We start from the raw sequence: 15,543 nt of genomic DNA, 5'->3' as shown, positions 1-15,543 counted from the left end.
TAAAAAAAAAGAAAACTAAGAAATATTTTTATTAAAATAAAATGCAATGATTATGTAATGTCCATAATCTTATATGTGATCCAGAAATTATGAAGTTATAACTATAATAACTATAAGGATACCTAAGTTATATAAAAAAATTAACAATAACATTACTACTATAGAAGAGATGAAGTATCTTTAAATCTTTTTTTCAAAGTTATTTTACTTCAATACAGCTAATTATTTTATATATTCATACACAAATAAATGAGGTAGTCAGTCTATTATTATTGCTAGTGTGTAAATTATAGTACAATAATATTATAAATTACTTGTTTGATTTAGTCATTAGTTAGGATTCGAAAAATTATCTAGTAAGAAAAAAATATATATATCAACTATCATCACCAGAATAATCATCAAATTGTCCATCTGATTCATATTCAGTTCGAGGATGGCACAGTTTTTCATATTTAACTTTATCAGCTATAGGTATGGGGTGGACATCCATGGGACAGAAGTTGCCTTCTTTCATTTTCTGCTTGACAAAGTAAAGCCATGTTGATTGTGGTACATTTGACTGACGTGAGAAATGTGGAATCCAGTATTCATCTGAGTCCCAATCCTCAGGAGAACTGAGTGGTCTGTTATTAGCTTCTGCAATTATATATTCAATATAACTGATATAACAGCATAATTTTTTATAGAAAGTATTTTATTAGGTTAGTAAGAACATGAGTTATATCATATTTTTTATTTAAGGATTTTGCTTATGTCTTTTGTCTAATTATGATAAATGTCATCGAGTTTCTTAATATGCCTCAAATTAAAAGCTAGTTATGTTAAGTGAGTACATTTACCTTTTTCTTCACTTTTTTCGCTGAACAAAAGTTCATCATCAGTCTCATCTTTAGAATATTCACTTTCTGCTTTTGTTACTTCTAATTTTCTATAAAGAAAAAAAAAAAAATTGCATTAAATGTATTGATCTCACTTTACATTGATTTTCAAATTTAGAATGTTTAGTAATGGACTGACTTATATTGAACCTTTGTTACTCTTACACATTGCATGCATCGCTTTCCCAAACACCTTGTCACCTATATGAAGGTAGAAACTAGTTTGAATCTAAATATATATCCTGTTTGTTCACTATTCTGTCACACTATGACTAAAAGAGAAATTACTCCTGCTTGTACACTATATTTACCACACATGGTTATTATTGATTGGGGTCGGTGTTCAGAATTTCGTCCAGAGGACTTTAATAAAGTAAATACAGATACAATAATTACTTTACTTTTTGATTAAATATGGAATATGTTAGTTTCTTTTTTTTTTTAATTACCTTCCATCATATCTTTCGAGTTGGCTAAATCTGATTTTTCCTTTTTTATTTATATAATCAACACTATCTGGCTCATCAAAATAATTTTGTGCCAGGTCTATTTCCAGTAGCTTTTCTATTTCATCTGGTGCTTCATAAAGATAATTATCATACAAGTCTAGTTTGCTAAGATTTGGTAGTCGACATAAATTTTCAGGAAGCATACACAAGCTGTTGCTATCAATCAAAAGGCTATTTAATTTCTCGAGTTTACAAAAGTTGTCAGGCAAGTATAATAAATTATTACATGACAAAATGCACACTTCTAACTCAACTAAGCTGCAAAATTCTTCTGGAAGACTAGACAATTTGTTTAACGAAAGATTAATTTTCTTTAAATTTTTGTAAATATTTATATTAGGTGTAATACTGTAAATATTTGTATTACTTAATTCTAATATTTCTATATCACAGCACTTATCTAAACCATTAAAAGGCACTTCTTCAATTTTGTTTGTAAAACACATATTTCTCAATTCAGAACTCCCCAGGATAAGCTCTTTTGCTTTTGGAAATGTACCTAATAACTTTAAATGTTTTATTAACATACAATTATTTATTGTTACCCTAGTGACTAGTGTATTATATTTGAGTAATTCTTCAAAATAAGCATTTTCAAGAGATTTTGTTATGTTTATATTTAATCCTATATCAATATCAAATAAATGTTTACATTTTTCTGACCATATCCAGTACGGAGGACCCAATAGTTTATTGTTAGATATATTTAATTTTTCAATTGTTTCGTAAAAGTTTGGAGTATCATCAAAGTATTGTATGTTATTGAACGAAATATCTAGAATTTTAATTTTTTCAAGATTTAATACTGAAACAGGCACTTCAATAAGTTCATTGTGCTTTAAATATAATTCAGTTAGATTTATAGGTAGCTGCATATTATTTTCTATGATATTATTATAATTATTGCTCAGGTCGAGGACAGTTATGTTTTCTTTTATCAAGTTTAATGTAGAAAAACATTTTTCTATCACGATAGATTTTTCTTCATTTTCTTCCATTTATGACGTAGTTTCAAGTGTCTGGTATTATAAATATAATAACAACATTTAGTTAGTAAAGAAGATAAACAACGGTGTTTTTATTTTAAAGGATAACCTCAAAAAAGTAAGTAATAAAAGTTAGCGTCAACCATAGATAATACACTTGTCACTTATACTAGCTGTCGTCAACTGTCAACTAACAAAGTGACATTGACAATATCAGACATTTTAAAAACAGAAACCGCTGCAGCTATAATTTATTTAATAAATAAAAGCCAAAATTAAAAAAAAAAAAAAATATATAATTTATTTACATGAGAATTATTAAGTCCTTAAGTATATATAAATATTAATTAAAAATTGTTACTATATAAATCATGACCACGTAAGAATGCTAGCATTTCCCCATTGAATCGTAATTCCGATCCTCTGGGCAAAAATCGAACTAGCTCTCCTGTCACCAGTGAAGGCAATAAAACGAGGTGCTATACTTTTAGTTAAGCTTTAAGCATTATTAGTTCAAGGTCCAAGTGTTTCAACAGCAAATGAAACAAAAAAATAATTTGACCCTAATATTTGGATATTAGAATACCTTTTGATGAATTTATTTTAATATGATTAGTAAATTAAATATATAATATACAGAGTTATAGGTAATTCGACATATTCCTGTAAGGGGGTAATAGGGGTGACTATTTGCGATAATTTTAACCCCTATAAGCATATAGTAAAAGTGAACCATTTTCGAGTTATCACGTTTTATAACTTTTTTTAAAATAAGTCAAAAATGCAACTTAAAAATTGATTTAAAAAAAGTATCCGTTTAAATCTGTTTTTTCTTCTGATTTATAAAAACGGTTAGACAATGGTTATTTGTTATACTCATTGCTTCATATTTAAGTCAAAGAGTCCAGCAAGTTTTCATTAATGGCATAAACTCTTCTGGATCTACGATAAAAATGGGTGTTCCACAAGGTTCAATTTTGGGTCCCTTTCTATTTTTAGTATATATAAATGATTTTCCTTTTTATGTTAAAGGTATTTGTGATATAGTGTTGTTTGCTGACGATACTTCACTGATTTTTAAGGTAGACAGGAAAAAAACTGACTATGACGATGTGAACGGTGCATTATCACAGACACACGATTGGTTTCAGTAAATAATTTAGTTTTGAATACTCAAAAAACAAAATGTGTAGTTTTTACCCTACCCAATGTTAGAAAGCAAAATTATAATATATCTTTAAATGGTAGCCGTCTTGATGTAGCCGATACTATGTTTTTTTTGGGAATAGCATTGGATTCCTTATCAACCATGACAGGAAGACTCAGGTCCGCATACGCGGTTAGAAAAGTTATTTTACAAAAGAGAGCAATCCGGTCTATTTATAATCTTGGAGCTAGAGACTCGGGATGATTTTAACAAAGTAGGAATACTCACTGTTGCGTCACATAATATTTACAACAATATTATGTATATTCACAGTGGCATGATAATCATTGTGCACAAGAAGTAAGGATAAGCTTAGAACGCCAAGTTTCCGACTCCGCAAAGTTAATAAATCATTCTTGGGGCAAGGTATCCCCTTCTATAATAAAATTCCGCAGACATTTTTAACTTTGCCGTTTCATAGATTCAAGTCAATTGTGAAAAATACATTGGTAAAGAAGGCATATTATCGATACAAGATTATATTGATGATAAAAAAGCGTGGAGTTGCTTGTTGACTTCCATGCAGGAGACATGACATACTTATAAAATTGTATTTAACTAACATGACTGTATTTTTAGTAACTTAACTACTGAGTTTCTTGCCAGTTCTTCTCGGTAGAATCTACATTCCGAACCGGTGGTAGCTTTACTTTAAATAGTTTGTTAAATGACGATTCAAAAGTGCTTGTAAAAGCCTACTTGAATAAAGTATATTTTGATTTTGATTTAAATTTTTTACATACATTTTAGATTATTAGATCTATTTCCGAGGGTAGGTAAACTCAATGCCACTTAAATATGTTTACAAACAATAATTCATGACGCTATAATTGCCCAATTCATTCAATAACGTAGTTAAAGCAACATGTTTATAAACAGCTTGAGGTAAATCTTTAGTCGTTACTGGTTTTCGACACTTCATGTAATTCACTTAAAATGATTTTGCAAACATTTTTGATTAAGGTGCTATTTATGTTAATCGTTATAATGAATTGTGTACTATGTGACAAGAGTTCAGATGAATTCAATAAGCCGGATATAGCTCGAGTAGGCAAAACAAGAAGAGATAAAATGAGTAATATATACTTGTTAATTTTTAAAATATGACATTTAAAAAATATATATTATAAATTGATAATGGAAGTAGATGTATTTAAAATTGTACTATATGTTAAATATGTATATATTTAATTTATTTTATAATAAATAATACTTTACAGAGCAAAATACAGCTGTAGGCACATTTTCAAACGTTATAACACAAATACAAAATTTACCGAACATGGATCTTGGCAGGAGGTTCAGAACACCCTGTAAAACCGGTAATAAATGTGGAAAAGTATGTTTTTTTTTGTTTTTAATCTAGTATCTCGTGCAATATTCTGGTGTTATTATGGCCTCTCTTTATACAGGTTATCAAAAGGCTTATGGTTCCAAAATTAGCTCAACTTGAAAACACCATTATGGGGGTGATGAAGGAACTGGCTAAAATGCCCCCCGGGTCCAGACTTCCTGATAAATATACAAAAACAGAACCAATTAAATTGTTACTTGATCAAAATTATAAGTAAGTTAATTCGAGAGGAATATTAAAAAAACTCATAAAAAAGTTGCTAATTGGTGGTAAAATAAAGTTTACCAGTTATTTTTTAGTCAAAAAAATATTTGTTGAATATTATGTCAAAATTATGTACCGACTTTAAACGAGTTGTATGCATGTAAAAAGGATATACGACAAGTATTTGCTTACATTGGTGCGTATTGTAATGTGAGAAGTGATCTTTGTGGAGGTCATAGATGTTTCCATCAACGTATCGAACTTGAAGTTTGCCGAATATCAATGAACAATTAAAATTTATAAAACTGTAATTCCCGCTTTGAAACCTAGCCGTTTCCTAGCACTTACTTTTTATGATAAGAGAAAATTTTATTTAAAATGAAATTAATTATTATCCTGCTTTTTAGCTGCAGTTTAAGGTATTCCGCTTAACCTTATTGCTTACTCGTACCAAATTAATTATAGTTTATTTTACTTAGAAATTGTGTTCAAGTTGTAAGGATGGTATTTTGTTTCACAATTTTAAACCTTATTGTTTTATAATGTTTTTACAGAGAAGATGTATGTATGGATAAACTGGAATCTTGTTTAAAAGAAGACAAACGTCGTAAACGGATTCTCAAAAAATTGTTTTTCAAAAAGTATAACTCGATACGCCAAGAATTGATTGGCTACGGCGGACGACGGCTGTGGGGAGGGGAAGGAAATTTGTTCTACAGATAATTTTATGAACAATTAAATAAAAATAAAATAAATTAATGTTCTCTTACGTTTTGTTTATATTAGAACTTTGCCCATTTTGTTTCTATTTGAAAAAAGGTTCTTATTTAATAAATTAAGATAATTAATATTTTTACCTAAAGTTATATAACATTGCATTAGATTTATTTCATAGCTAGATATGAAATGGAAAATGTGAGTGTTCGTGCCGAGACGGCCCAGTGGTTAGAACGCATGCATCTTAACCGATGATTTCGGGTTCAAGCCCAGACAAGCACCTCTGAATTTTCATGTGCTTAATTTGTATTTATAATTCATCTCGTGCTCGGCGGTGAAGGAAAACATCATGAGGAAACCTGCATGTGTCTAATTTCAACGAAATTCTGCCACACGTGTATTTCACCTCTTCGCATTGGAGCAGCGTGATGGAATATGCTCCAAGCCTTCTCCTCAAAGGGAGAGGAGGCCTTAGCCCAGCAGTGGGAAATTGACAGGATGCTAATGTAATGTGATGTATGTAATGAGTGTTCGTTTATATTACTTGCTGAGGTTTTTGGTTCAATTTCATCAAATATACGAGCTGGTATTTGGTAATTACTAACTACTAATTACTAACAAACCACGTAAATGCGCATACATAATTTATGCGATACGTAATAATGTTAAGTCGATAAATACGAGCATCACAAGTAAGATAGGATTTTTTAATTATAAATGAGATGCTAGACGATAATTGTCTAAGGTTTTCTCTCCTAGTCATTGACTATTATTTTTTTTGATTAAATGAATACGATACATGTTAACTTTTTGTTGCGTTATACGTGATTCTATTGAACGTTTTTGTAACTTTGTTTTTTTTTTATTTCATTCTGTTAATAATATTTTCAATATTTGTAAGAATAAGCGACTCTGTTCAATTGACACTTTTATAATATACTTCTCATTATTTCCAGACTAAGCGTATAGGCCAAACTGAAATTATCGTTCAACTACAGACTAAATTCATAGTATTTTTAGTATTCGATCCTGTCATAAGAATAACATAGAACAACTAACAAGTAAATACTAGTAATATATATTCAATTATAACTTTAACATTTTTAAATATGCACGTTGAGTTTGAATCTACATAGGTATGTGTTTGTTCTGTGTAATATTTTTTTAAAATTTTAAACTTTTTTCTCTATTTTTTTGCATACAGAATGTAGAAATCATATTAACATTGAATATATTGATATTCATAGATGACTATGTATAAATATAAATTTACATGCATTTTTTTATGTTAACTTCAACATGGGGGTGTCGATAAAGTTTAAAACCAATTTGGTTTTTCAAGGATCATGTAGTTTTTACTTTATTCCCCTTTTTCGTAGAGTTACCAATAGTAATAAACATTTTAGCCTTTGTTTGTATCATTTATAAATTTTCTAAGAACAAAGTACGAGAATAAATTTTGATAAAAAGTCATGCTTATCTTAAGCTGCAAATATGCTTTGTAAAATCTTAAAAATATATCGTTAATTATTATTAAGTAACAGACAGTTCATGTACTTCAGCAGGGTAAAGCATTATCGCCAGTATTTTTAAAATTCTTAATCTGAATTGATGGACATGTTTTTAAAAAAAGTATCAACAAATAGTTAAGTATATATATACCCTAGCTCTTTTTGAATTAAAATCCAAAAAAATAAAAAAATATAGATTTATTATTATGCTGTGTAGGTGATTATAACATAGTTCAAGTGTTATAACGCCATTAGCTGTTTTCAAGTCACGCGTTATTTCTAAACAGTAAATCAAACAACGATTTCAACAATGGATAAGTTTGGGTCAACAACTTTTATTTTCTAAACTTTAACATAGAGGAAGTTGTGAGAACGTAATTACGAAAAAGAAAATTTGGACTTAATTATATGCAATTTATTTTTCACTCACAAGTTATAGTCATAGTAATAGTACGGTGACTTTTGGACTAAAAGTAATATTTAAAGGGTTTAGATATAAAAAAAAAACTTTAAAATGTGTGAAAAACAATTAAAGCTCCAAATTGTTTTAATAGTTTTGTCTTTATTATTCAAAGGATATTACAGTGTAGATGACAGTAAGTATCATTGTTTCAGTCATCAAATATCATTGTTTCAGTTAAATAAAAACTAACCAATAATTCACATTATGTCATAAGTTCTTAATTCAACACATGTTTGTATTACTCTACGATAACCACACATGCAGCGTAAAAGTTGGTACAGATGTAATGACCGATCGTGGTTGTTTTGGATACTTGTGTAAGATTGGACGCGAAGTGACACGACCATGAATGTGTCACCACTGTGCCGTGGATCAGGATACAGTCAGAATAGGTTGAAGGCGTACCTCGCGTGAAATGTGAAGAGGCTGACCCTGGTTCACGGGGACCTACGAGACCTCTCCCTGCGAGAAACTGTGTCTGTGATTCTCCGAAGGGTTCGCCGTAGAAGGCCGTAGATTCCTTCTGTGATATCGTCATAGTCCACAAGGAAATGATAGAACGGGGAGGAGAGATTGTCAATACTCTTTAGTGGATACAAAGAGGCGTTACGTCGGCCCTCTTATAGCCTCAGCGCTCGGGTTATAAAATTAAGCCTTTGCGTATCCCATTTCAAAAAGCCCTGAGGAGCATGACAGCTGGGATAACCTTGCGCTCTCGTACGTACTACGCTTGAGCGGCTGTGGATGCGTAGTGCGTTATCAGCAAAATCTCTTAGCCTCTTGAACCGTGCCGAAGACAGCTATGGCCGTGGTTCTAGCATCGATATCTTTCTGAAGGTTTCCCTTGCATATGAAAAAAGGTTTGCCAATGTATCATATCCATACGGTTCCGCATCGTCAATCCGTGTCGAAGACGGCCATTGCAGTAGCTTTAGTGAGTAATAATCCCACATAAGTCGAATACTTCCCTCAGAGGTCTGGGTACCTCTATCAAGGTTTGCACTGCGTGAAAAAAATAAGGGTTAGGTTCGAGTGCAACCAAATTATATAGTCATTGTGTTTGTTTGCTTAGGTGTTTTGTTTACTGTAACCCGAGCACCGAGATACTTCGGTATCTTACAAGATCACCGCGGACAGCCTCTTTCTGTTGAAATATCAGAAGAATATATGGATCAGGATTACATCGCTACAAACAGGTGAGATTAATTTCAGATAATGTGTCGTAGCCCGTTGGTTAATTTGATTTTTCGTTAATATATTTAACTAAAATATTTTTTTATTTCAGGAAACGACACAAAATTGATTGGAATAAGTAAGTATATCAAAAATAATCTTTATGTAAGACAACGTTTAAATAATAATAATAGCAATGCTTGTATTAGATTTTGCTAATGAAAAATAACAGGAGTTTGCTATAATTAAAGCAATTATTTATTTTAAAATATAACGTTATTGCTTTATATTTATTTATAATTTAACGATTTTTTATTTCAGAAATCCTCTCGATATAGATGATTTTGATGACGACGAGACAGATGAAATAGCAGACGAGAAAGACAAAGACGTTAAATTGCCAAACAAATTTAACTTACAATCGGGACCGGTGTAGTTTTTTAAATTATTTTTTAGTATGAACTCATATAGCTTTAAGATTAAATAGTATAAGGAGCAACAATTCAAAACTTTATTAATTTGTAAATTTAATCAATATACAATTTTCTGTTTTCGTTCTATTAATGTTTTAATAATAAAACTAGATCAATATATTTCATCATTTTTTATTAATTAATATAAAATGTATTAAAATATACAAACGTACAAAACATATAAAGGGTCTACACATCATCGTACATATAATTCAACCGCTGTTCCAAAGAGGCAGTCATAGGTTGTACGGGCATTTTTGCCATTTCCAAAGATTCTTCCGAATAATCCGTACTTTCATCGGAATACATTTCAGCTATATGGTCCTGATAGATCTTCTCACATTCGCTAGGATGCTCACTTTTCAATGTGCTTGGGTGGTAGCCTATAGCTTCTATTGGACCCAATGTTAGGTATGGTACTTGAGTAGTTACTTGAAAATGTTTATCTGTGGAAAGAGTAATAATACGTTTACAAAGTGAAATCGCTAATTTTTAAAATTAGTGGATTCTTTTAATTAAAATAGAATATTTTTTCCTTTTTCAAAATTAAGTAGCGGTTTTATGGGTACAATCTATTTATGAAAAAATATCATATGAATCGGCGAAAAAGTGACGACTGTTTTATTTTTTCCATTAAATCTTACTTTAGTTTCTTATAATTTAACGAAAATATCTTACCACTTCAAGTTTTATTAGAGTTGTACTTAGTCAAATAATATAAAAAATGACCAACCAAAAAACTAGATTAATCGAGAACATCCTTATTTTTGAAAGCCGGCTAATGAAAATAATAAATTTCACTTGTTTTGTCATATTATGTATAATATCTTAATGGTTTTAAAAAAGTCGGTTCAGTGGTTTGTGCAACAGACAGACATATTTAATTTCAAATTTATAAAATTAGTATAGATTATCACAACTTACAATCGATATGATCAGGTATGATCACAGTAGCGACAGTCCTTGCCACCTTGTCGTCATAATAGTCTCCTATAATATCTACTTTATTTCCGTCATATACTTCTTGAGCTACGGGCCGTTTGCTGCACTCGTCTTCGAAATGTCTTCGGCCAGAATGTGAGTGCGGAACGTGGGGTGGCGGAAACTCCGTTAGGGGAATCAATTTTTTGCTAACAACTGCGCCAACGGGTTTTACTTTTGCCAATCTGTATATCAAATATATTTTTTGGACATATTACAGAATGTTTAGAAGTATCACTATTAAGGCATAAGAGGAAATTAAGTAATGTAGTAGTAGTAATTACAATAATAGTATAGTATTAATGATAAGACTGCTATTTTGTCGTTTTGTTGTTTTCCATTGAAATACAAGTATTTCAATGAAATGAAACGAAGTATGAATTTCAATCCATTTGTTGTTTTCATTTCACAACAAATGGATATATATAATAATTATAATATGTAAATATATGGTGGTATATAATTCAATTACTATGCAGGTCGTAGGAACTTGTTTTTTTTTAAAAAAAATTAGATATTGTTTTCTATGGCTCATTAGCTATATTGGCCTTTTAAGACTTTTTTTTTTCACTTTGAAATTTTATCTGAAGCGCTTGATTTTATTTTTTGAAATATATTTTTGTATCCATAGACCTGACAATGGTACAAAACGTGAACAAAAAGATTCAGAGTGAGAAACGCCCTAAGAGGTCCTTCCACGACTAACTCAGCAAGGACGTGATTGCAATGGAACCTTCCCTTAAACCTGTGCAGAGGTATTTAATGACTGAAATACTGTAAATATTGGTATACGTCGAGCTGTATGAAGACATTGTATTACTAATGCGGTTAGAATCGCATATTCCTCGTGGATGTCATAGCATTTATTTTATAGATTGGGTACATGGTATACATGTGTTGGAAAAACTTATTTATTGTGTTACATTTATATTATAATTATATATTTAATAAGCTCATATTTTGTTACTGTATCCGATTTCAGAACGTCATTCGATTACTTTAAAAAATAATACAAGATGTTAACCCGCGCAAAATAATTATAAAAAAAAAACAAAAGACAGTAAGCGCATGAAAAGACAATATGCAATATTTTTTTAATTGGATTTTTAACTTCAGGACTATTTATAAAATAAAATAATAAATAAATATTCTGTGTACCTGAGTAGGTATACCAACGAAATTTACAATGATAAAAAATATGTACTTGGCATCATCTACTTACTTGTTTAACATCACACTCCCCCTTATTTCTAAAGTAACAATCTTGCAGACAAAAAATATTGTAAGGAAATGTAAAAGTCGTTTCATTTTCAGTAACTAATATTAACACTGAAACATACCTAAAATTTAGTTGAAAGATTACACGAGTGTTCAAATTTAACTGAACATCTAAAGCTATTAGCTATAGGTATATATACCTCTAAATAATTGTAGAAGCCAAGTGAGGTGCATTGTTTCGGTACAATACCACAGGTGTGCGGTTTTGGTTACCTTTTTTTAATAGGCATGAATGGATGTTATATAATTTGCATTATGAATAAGTTTTACGTGATCTAAATGTAGGGTTTTTTTTTGGATAATAGTAATCGATATGGCTTGTTACTTGGCAGAGAGATCGCTGATACTTTGATAGTTATTTGCTCCTTGCTTGTAAGGCTCGTAAGGTTTATTGAGTGTTTTTGTCAAGATATTGTCAGTTGCAATCATAGTTGGAAAAATTAGCAGTGAACATCTAAAAGCACGGCAAGTCACTGCTCTTGTACTGATCTATATTAATTAGAATGCCCCATTAGACTATGAGAGTAAAGTATTTTGCAACTTTATTTTCGCATACAATTGTGTTTGTGGTTCATTCACCCTTAAAACCGTAAATTGATGAGGAGCTAATCTCTAATCAATTTAGTGTTTGAACTAACCCAGATGGGCTTGCACAAAGCCGTACTACCAAGTCCATCTATCAAATATACGAAGAGTTTTCCAGTGATTTTCAACAACTTGGAAAAGTTTTATGCAAAAGATTAATTCGTAATTCGATTTGACATTTTATTGGGTGTTTCAAAGAAATACTCTATAGAGCAAAATGAAACGAACATATAATTTAGCAACTTTTATTTCCAAAAAAATAAATTAATAAAATCTGCTCTTCTTCTTTTTGTAAACAACAGGATCGAGATGCCAGGTTTGGTTGCCGCCACAGGAGATGAGTGTGAAGCAGCCTCCATAGACGATGGGAGGGTCGGTATCAGGCACGCAGATGTTATCTTGACAAAATGTGGCTGTACCTAAAATGAGTTTAAAGACGTGTAGTTACACTGGCTCACTAATTTTTCAAACCACAACAAAACAAAACAAAATATTGCTGCTTGGAGATGGAATATACGATGAGTGGGTGTAACCTATCTAGACTGGCTAGCATAAAACCATGTATGTATTGCAATTGGTCATTATCATTTTATATAATAGAATTGTATTACTTACCGACGTAACCAGTAGGTCGTGCCTGACGTTTATTCTTCACGTAATCGACCACAGCCTTAGATAATGCGTAGAAATGCTTACTGGCTTTGTATCGCATTTTAGCCAACGCGGCGTCACAGTCGCTCTTATCCGCTCTGCAATGATACACTAAATTTCTCGTATTCATTTTCACCATTTCTTCCCTGAGTACTTGATATTTCGTGTCAGTGTAGAGCATTTGTGCGAAGCGAACATTCACTAAAAAACAATCTTAGGTTATTTTGGGATTCGTTTAAACTATACTGCAATTATAATGTCTGTCTGCAGCTTTTTTCTCATTTATAATATTAGTATAGATTAGGTTTTTTCACAACCAGATTTTGTAGTTAAGTAAACACAATTATTATATACAAACCTGTACGTAAGACTGCGATATTAATAATCTATATACATGTATATATGTAAATAATTTGTGTTTTTTTCTTTGTGCGTGAATCACGTGAAAACTACTGAACGTATCGGTATGAGAATATGGCCAATCGCCGCGGAATCGTCCGTAAATGGTTATAGAAGATAAAGTTTTTGAATTCCGTTCCCCTTTTTTTACGTAATGCCTAGTGAAGCGGACGGGTAAGAGCCAGTATTTTATATAGGTATTAATGTTTTTGCATAACTGTGATTGGGAATCTATATCTAATGAACTATCTAAATTAACGTAGATTCTTATGTGTATAACGAAGACGGATTCCTTTTTTGATTTCCATTAAAATATTATAATTTTTTGAAATTTATGTAACAAATGTTAGGTAATTCCGACTAGAGCACCGAAGCAGGTTTTAATCATGAAGGCTTATAGATATATAGGGAGAGAGGTTAACATTTTATGGAACTCACGTCCAGCCCCAACGAAGTAACCATGGCATAATTTATTTTGATATGTAATCAAAATACAAAGCGATACGACCTTCCACACCATGCTTTTTTAGTTAAATGTCGTCGTTAAAAATAGCAATCATTCAAACAATCAAACTAACAACAACTACAAGATTTATAGAGCAATTAATTTTGCAATAGTTATTACATGTACAGAAAATTCGAATGATTTTAAATATAAGGTTCAATAATAATCTTTTCAGTGTTTGGAAGGCAAGCGCCCGCGGTCAAAAATATTTTCCACTTTAAATGCGTATCTCATGAATAAAATTCGAATCCTGACAGTGTTAATTTAATTGGAAATTTTTAGCAAGTTCGGAAAAAGTACATTAATCAATTTTACTTTTTTTATACAGTTATTATGGGTGCCATACATAATTACTCAAATTTTTTAACACATTCATAGCTTCAACTTTTATAATAAAACGCCTGTTTGAATGAAGTATCTTAAGATATGCCTTTAGATGTAAACATGAGATTCTTAAATCGTTTGTTAACATTTACCCAAGACAATGCAGTGAATGTAATTTATTCATACCAATTAACAATGGATACCATTGCGCACTTCAAACAATGAAATTCCTTAATTACTAGCCTTTGACAGGGACAAGAGATAGCACCGAATTATAATCACATTTCACGCTTTGCACACAATTTACTGCAACGCTGTTTATGGAATCTGATCCGCTGCAGCCTTCTGTATACGTAAGACAGGCGACTTGATCAATGTTCTAAGTATGTTTTTATAATATAACCAATCACAGAATTGATTTTTTATTTTATTACATAGGTAATACCACCATCAGAGTATAATAGTTATAATTTTCATTAATTTATAAATAAAATAAAAAAAAAAAAATTCAACATATATATAATATCGAATAAATGAAATTATTTATGTAACATAAATTTTAAGAAAAATATTTTAATAATATCGGCCTTTTTAAATATTTTGCCCTTTAATTAGTTTTGAATTCCAATTTTACAAGATTAATTTTAATTTAGTGTTACCACTGGTTCGGAATGTAAATTATACTAAGAAGAATCAACAAAAAACTCAAGTAAGGCGTATTGGTAATGAAATTATATACATTGGTAATTATCAATTGAACTATTATTTATCCTGCATGGAAATTAACAAATGCTATGGCCTTTTTATGGTCTGTATAATCCTTTATTCTGTAATACGTTATTAATTGTTGTAATTTATAATGCGACAGGAATATAAACTATATTAGTTCTATAATTAAAATAGTTACCAAATTATTTAAGTGCTTTCTGAACTATCGTCAGTCTATACAACAAATATGCCCTAACTATGGACTGTGCAGTGTACACGCATGCTATCTGCAGAATGAATCGATTATAGTTTTGAAATCTTTACTTTAAAGTCGATACGATGAGATAATTATGTAATTGTAAAAGTCACGAAATAAATATATATTTTATTTTGGGGGAAAAATTACTTTATAATTATTATAGAAAATAGTACTTATCCAAATTTTAATCGAATATTTTATATATCTTTTAATATCCCGTAATTACGAATTTATTAATTACTGTACAGCGATATTTTAAGAATATTTTATAGAAGCGTTAGCGATTTCTTAAAATAAAGTAATATTTTTAAATCCAAGTACAGCTCGCTGTAGAGCGAACATAGTTTTCCACATTCCAGGTTATATTCCAGTGCC

The 15,543-nt window shown here is 30.5% G+C and overlaps 5 protein-coding genes across 5 annotated transcripts; 2 read left to right on the top strand and 3 right to left on the bottom strand.

The window, feature by feature from the left end:
- Positions 1 to 235: 235 nt before the first annotated feature.
- Positions 236 to 2,525, bottom strand: LOC125066044. The gene is made up of 4 exons (XM_047673935.1): positions 2,520 to 2,525; positions 1,331 to 1,546; positions 843 to 931; positions 236 to 639 (listed from the first exon to the last, which is right to left on the bottom strand). The coding sequence occupies exons 2-4, from the start codon at positions 1,531 to 1,533 to the stop codon at positions 377 to 379; spliced, it is 555 nt and encodes a 184-aa protein (XP_047529891.1). The 5' UTR covers positions 1,534 to 1,546; positions 2,520 to 2,525; the 3' UTR covers positions 236 to 376.
- A 1,994-nt stretch (positions 2,526 to 4,519) lies between these two features.
- On the top strand, positions 4,520 to 5,864 carry LOC125065936. Its single transcript, XM_047673795.1, has 4 exons — positions 4,520 to 4,658; positions 4,804 to 4,922; positions 4,996 to 5,150; positions 5,696 to 5,864. The coding sequence occupies exons 1-4, from the start codon at positions 4,520 to 4,522 to the stop codon at positions 5,862 to 5,864; spliced, it is 582 nt and encodes a 193-aa protein (XP_047529751.1).
- Positions 5,865 to 7,883: 2,019 nt separating this feature from the next.
- LOC125066054 lies at positions 7,884 to 9,441 on the top strand. The gene is made up of 4 exons (XM_047673953.1): positions 7,884 to 7,965; positions 8,905 to 9,028; positions 9,118 to 9,144; positions 9,327 to 9,441. Exons 1-4 carry the CDS (start codon positions 7,884 to 7,886, stop codon positions 9,439 to 9,441), a joined length of 348 nt encoding a protein of 115 aa, XP_047529909.1.
- A 226-nt stretch (positions 9,442 to 9,667) lies between these two features.
- Positions 9,668 to 12,166, bottom strand: LOC125065935. The gene is made up of 3 exons (XM_047673794.1): positions 12,063 to 12,166; positions 10,403 to 10,644; positions 9,668 to 9,924 (listed from the first exon to the last, which is right to left on the bottom strand). Exons 1-3 carry the CDS (start codon positions 12,164 to 12,166, stop codon positions 9,668 to 9,670), a joined length of 603 nt encoding a protein of 200 aa, XP_047529750.1.
- Positions 12,167 to 12,553: 387 nt separating this feature from the next.
- LOC125065932 lies at positions 12,554 to 13,892 on the bottom strand. The gene is made up of 3 exons (XM_047673791.1): positions 13,811 to 13,892; positions 12,938 to 13,174; positions 12,554 to 12,741 (listed from the first exon to the last, which is right to left on the bottom strand). Exons 1-3 carry the CDS (start codon positions 13,890 to 13,892, stop codon positions 12,587 to 12,589), a joined length of 474 nt encoding a protein of 157 aa, XP_047529747.1. The 3' UTR covers positions 12,554 to 12,586.
- Between the last annotated feature and the right edge of the window lie 1,651 nt (positions 13,893 to 15,543).

The sequence above is a fragment of the Vanessa atalanta genome, chromosome 8, assembly GCF_905147765.1.
Source record: "Vanessa atalanta chromosome 8, ilVanAtal1.2, whole genome shotgun sequence".
NCBI lineage: Eukaryota > Metazoa > Arthropoda > Insecta > Lepidoptera > Nymphalidae > Vanessa > Vanessa atalanta.
Note: the sequence above shows the minus strand (reverse complement) of the source record. Positions and strands in the feature narration are given on the sequence as shown.

Coding starts and splice junctions, on each gene's coding strand:
- LOC125065935 (XM_047673794.1), bottom strand. CDS start 12,166: ATGATTGCAACTGACAATATCTTGACAAAAACACTCAATAAACCTTAC. Junction 10,645..12,062: donor ATCAGCGATCTCTCTGCCAA/GTAACAAGCCAT, acceptor TTTGATATACAG/ATTGGCAAAAGTAAAACCCG. Junction 9,925..10,402: donor CATACCTGATCATATCGATT/GTAAGTTGTGAT, acceptor CTCTTTCCACAG/ATAAACATTTTCAAGTAACT.
- LOC125065936 (XM_047673795.1), top strand. CDS start 4,520: ATGATTTTGCAAACATTTTTGATTAAGGTGCTATTTATGTTAATCGTT. Junction 4,923..4,995: donor CCGGTAATAAATGTGGAAAA/GTATGTTTTTTT, acceptor CTCTTTATACAG/GTTATCAAAAGGCTTATGGT. Junction 5,151..5,695: donor TTACTTGATCAAAATTATAA/GTAAGTTAATTC, acceptor ATGTTTTTACAG/AGAAGATGTATGTATGGATA.
- LOC125066044 (XM_047673935.1), bottom strand. CDS start 1,533: ATGCTTCCTGAAAATTTATGTCGACTACCAAATCTTAGCAAACTAGAC. Junction 932..1,330: donor CTCGAAAGATATGATGGAAG/GTAATTAAAAAA, acceptor TTTTCTTTATAG/AAAATTAGAAGTAACAAAAG. Junction 640..842: donor CGAAAAAAGTGAAGAAAAAG/GTAAATGTACTC, acceptor ATATAATTGCAG/AAGCTAATAACAGACCACTC.
- LOC125065932 (XM_047673791.1), bottom strand. CDS start 13,892: ATGGTGTGGAAGGTCGTATCGCTTTGTATTTTGATTACATATCAAAAT. Junction 13,175..13,810: donor TTACTTCGTTGGGGCTGGAC/GTGAGTTCCATA, acceptor ATTGTTTTTTAG/TGAATGTTCGCTTCGCACAA. Junction 12,742..12,937: donor ACGACCTACTGGTTACGTCG/GTAAGTAATACA, acceptor AACTCATTTTAG/GTACAGCCACATTTTGTCAA.
- LOC125066054 (XM_047673953.1), top strand. CDS start 7,884: ATGTGTGAAAAACAATTAAAGCTCCAAATTGTTTTAATAGTTTTGTCT. Junction 7,966..8,904: donor ATATTACAGTGTAGATGACA/GTAAGTATCATT, acceptor TTGTTTGCTTAG/GTGTTTTGTTTACTGTAACC. Junction 9,029..9,117: donor GATTACATCGCTACAAACAG/GTGAGATTAATT, acceptor TTTTTATTTCAG/GAAACGACACAAAATTGATT.